Source organism: Cynoglossus semilaevis, chromosome 7, assembly GCF_000523025.1.
Source record: "Cynoglossus semilaevis isolate Cse_v1.0 chromosome 7, Cse_v1.0, whole genome shotgun sequence".
Lineage (NCBI taxonomy): Eukaryota > Metazoa > Chordata > Actinopteri > Pleuronectiformes > Cynoglossidae > Cynoglossus > Cynoglossus semilaevis.
The window spans coordinates 10192840-10195624 of NC_024313.1; the positions used below are offsets into that span (position 1 = coordinate 10192840).

General features: G+C 42.8%; 1 protein-coding gene across 1 annotated transcript in view; it reads right to left on the bottom strand.

Moving 5' to 3' along the window:
• tbc1d32 (TBC1 domain family, member 32) overlaps positions 1-2785 on the bottom strand; it is a 41328-nt gene that overhangs the window by 22839 nt on the left and 15704 nt on the right. The window contains exon 24 of the mRNA XM_008313375.3: positions 2284-2406. Coding sequence (XP_008311597.1) covers positions 2284-2406 — 123 coding nt within the window. The remainder of the gene's footprint in view (positions 1-2283; positions 2407-2785) is intronic.

The window sequence follows — 2785 nt, forward strand, 5'->3', positions numbered from 1 at the left end:
TTTTTTTTATAAGCTGAGGTAAAACCAGGTCATCACCGAGGTCTGAAGTTTGGGAGTTTTGAAATCTGAAGTTTGAAATCACTTCAGTCTTGTCTCTTAATCAGACTTCAGTATGAAGCTGTGCTATGAACCGTGATTTGGCCGAGCTTTAAAGACAGGCGTCCTTCATCAACCTGGGATTTATGGACCAGGTGGTACGGAACCCAAAAAAGTTAAACAGAAGAAGGGGGCAGTAGAGGGCAAGTAGAGGACAACTAATATATATTTATCTCAGTGATGAAGGGAAAAGACAAGAGGACGTAGAACAACAACCTAAACTAAACTAAAATAGCCTCGCTGTCTTAAATTGGTGCCGGCACTCAGACGTACAATCTGATGTGACATTTCTGGACCATTTCCATTTATATATATATTCACCATCAGTGACGACTGTGTGAGAGGGAGAAAAGCAGCCGCCGTTTGACTGGTGTCATTTCACGTTGACAGCGAAAGAAAAACGAGCAATTTCTCCTCCAGAGCCCAGATTAAATGTTCCATCATGCCACGATGACGTCATGGGCAGAAGAGCGGCTCTGTTTCCAGAGTTGTTTTTTTTTTTTTTATGAGAACAATGACGATCTGTAGAGTTAAAGAAGCCTGAGGTTAAAGATGATTAAAATGTCTTAATATCTGGTATTATCTTTTTACTAAAATAAAAATAAAAACTCCAAAAAATTTTCATATTTTTTAAAAGTCTCATAAACATCGACTAACATGTCAACATGCCAAAAAAAGTTTACAATGATGGTCCAGGACTTCCCATAGTGCTTTGTGGTTTGTTGCAAATGTACTGAGTTAGGGAGTGTGGCACAGTTCCTTTCCTGAAAAAAGGGGGCGTACAGTGTGTTTTTCACATTGACTTCCTGTGTTGTTAACTTTTACAGAGACCCACTGTTCATTTGATTGTTTGTTTTGGCCTTCAGTGTGTCCCTGCTGCATCCCATAATAACAGATTCACCCATTTATGTGTGCTCTAAAAAAAAAAAACGGACGGACGGACGATAAAAGCGATGGGCATAATCACAGGGTCAGGAAGGACGAGGAGACGCTGCATTTAATGGCTGTCAGCCAAACGTAGCTGCGTTTCAAAACTGAAAATTTGTTGATACCAAATGTGAAGAATAGTTGGACGGCGTGATGCTGTCGGAGGCTAACGATGTCTCAGGACGGTGTCCTCATTACTGGACACACCACCAAACATCTGCGCTCTGTGACGGCGTCCAGGAGAGCCCTGGGTCAGGACAGGAAGTGAGGTTTAGTCAAGACTGTAGATGGTTTACAGGTCAGGTCAGATTTACAGTGTGTGTAAAGGTTTATTTTATGAACTGGTTCAAATTAACGAGGCCGTTCACACTTCCTGTAACGCCGGGGATTCAAACCTCAAATTACCGGGCGAGCGAGGGTTGAAGTACCGGTACTTGAAAGACACGTCTCAAACACGTCCTGTCTGGTCACGTGACCAGACTGGTGATTAAAGGAACGACGGAGACCACCGCTCCTGAAATCCCATCTACACCGACAGATTCACAGCCACTGGTTCAACAAAGATTTTGTTCACGATGAATGAAAGAAAATAGAATGACAGTGGAAAATACAAGGAAATACAGTCAGTGGCCACCAGGAGGTCCCGTCCCCTTAGTTTGGGAAACACTGGTGTAAATGTTAAACACACATTATTATAATGTCGTTCTCTGTTTGTGCTACATGAAAAGAAAAGAAAAAAAAAAGAAGAAAAAAAAGAAGCCTTTTTTTTCTGCTGTTAATGTGAAACAAACTGTTTCCTGATGCAACCACTGAGTCACTGCTGACTGGTCCAGGGACTGAGCTGCACAGTGTTGAAAAGCTCATCCATTATTGATACTGTGAGCTGCAGCATTACATTCCTCATCCGTACTTTTATAAGCCTGCCAATGTTTTCTTTTTTTTTTCCTAGGCTGTTTATTAATCATCTCTCTTTTTTCTTTAAATATAAATATATATAAATCAACTAAAGAAACCACATTGACTTGTTTTTCTTTCTGGTTCTGGTTCCCTCTCCAACGTCAGTCAGGATCACCAGGGTGCTGCAGATCTACGAGGCTGAGATCTGAACAACTCCGGGCAACAACAACCCCGGCGTTTTCATTTTTATTGTGTTTCAGTCTCTGGACTAATAAACAGCAGCAGAAGAAGAAGAAAACCAACGACTCTTTTCATTAAATGAACAAACACAGTGTGTGTGTGTGTGTGTGTGTGTCGTCTTACCCGTGATTGGTGCCTGGCTCGGTGACGTTCTGCCTCTGACTGTGCAGCAGCAGGGAGCAGATGTTGTATTGGCTCTCCAGCAGCAGGAAGGAGTCCAGATTACAGCAGAGCACGCTGAGCAGTCTGCAGAAACACAGTCAAACAAGACGGAGGAGAGGTTAGAGTCCGGTGGAGCGGTGGAGCAGTGGAGCAGAGAGACAGAGTTACACTGAAGCACAGGGATGACACCACCATGACCGGAGAGGTCATCCAAACGTCAGGTCACACCTGCACTTCTACACTACAGCACTGTTTCCCAAAGACTGGGTCACGACCCTCAGGTGGGTCGTCTAGTATCATCGTTTTACAGGAGTTCATAATGAACAATGTCTTTTGACTTCGGTCGCTAAGGTTTGTGACTTTTAAAATATTGATCATCGCCAGAAAAAAAAGTTTGGCAAACATTGCTCTACACTCATTTATATTCACTCCCTCTTTGTCACCTCACTGTTTATAGTTTCAC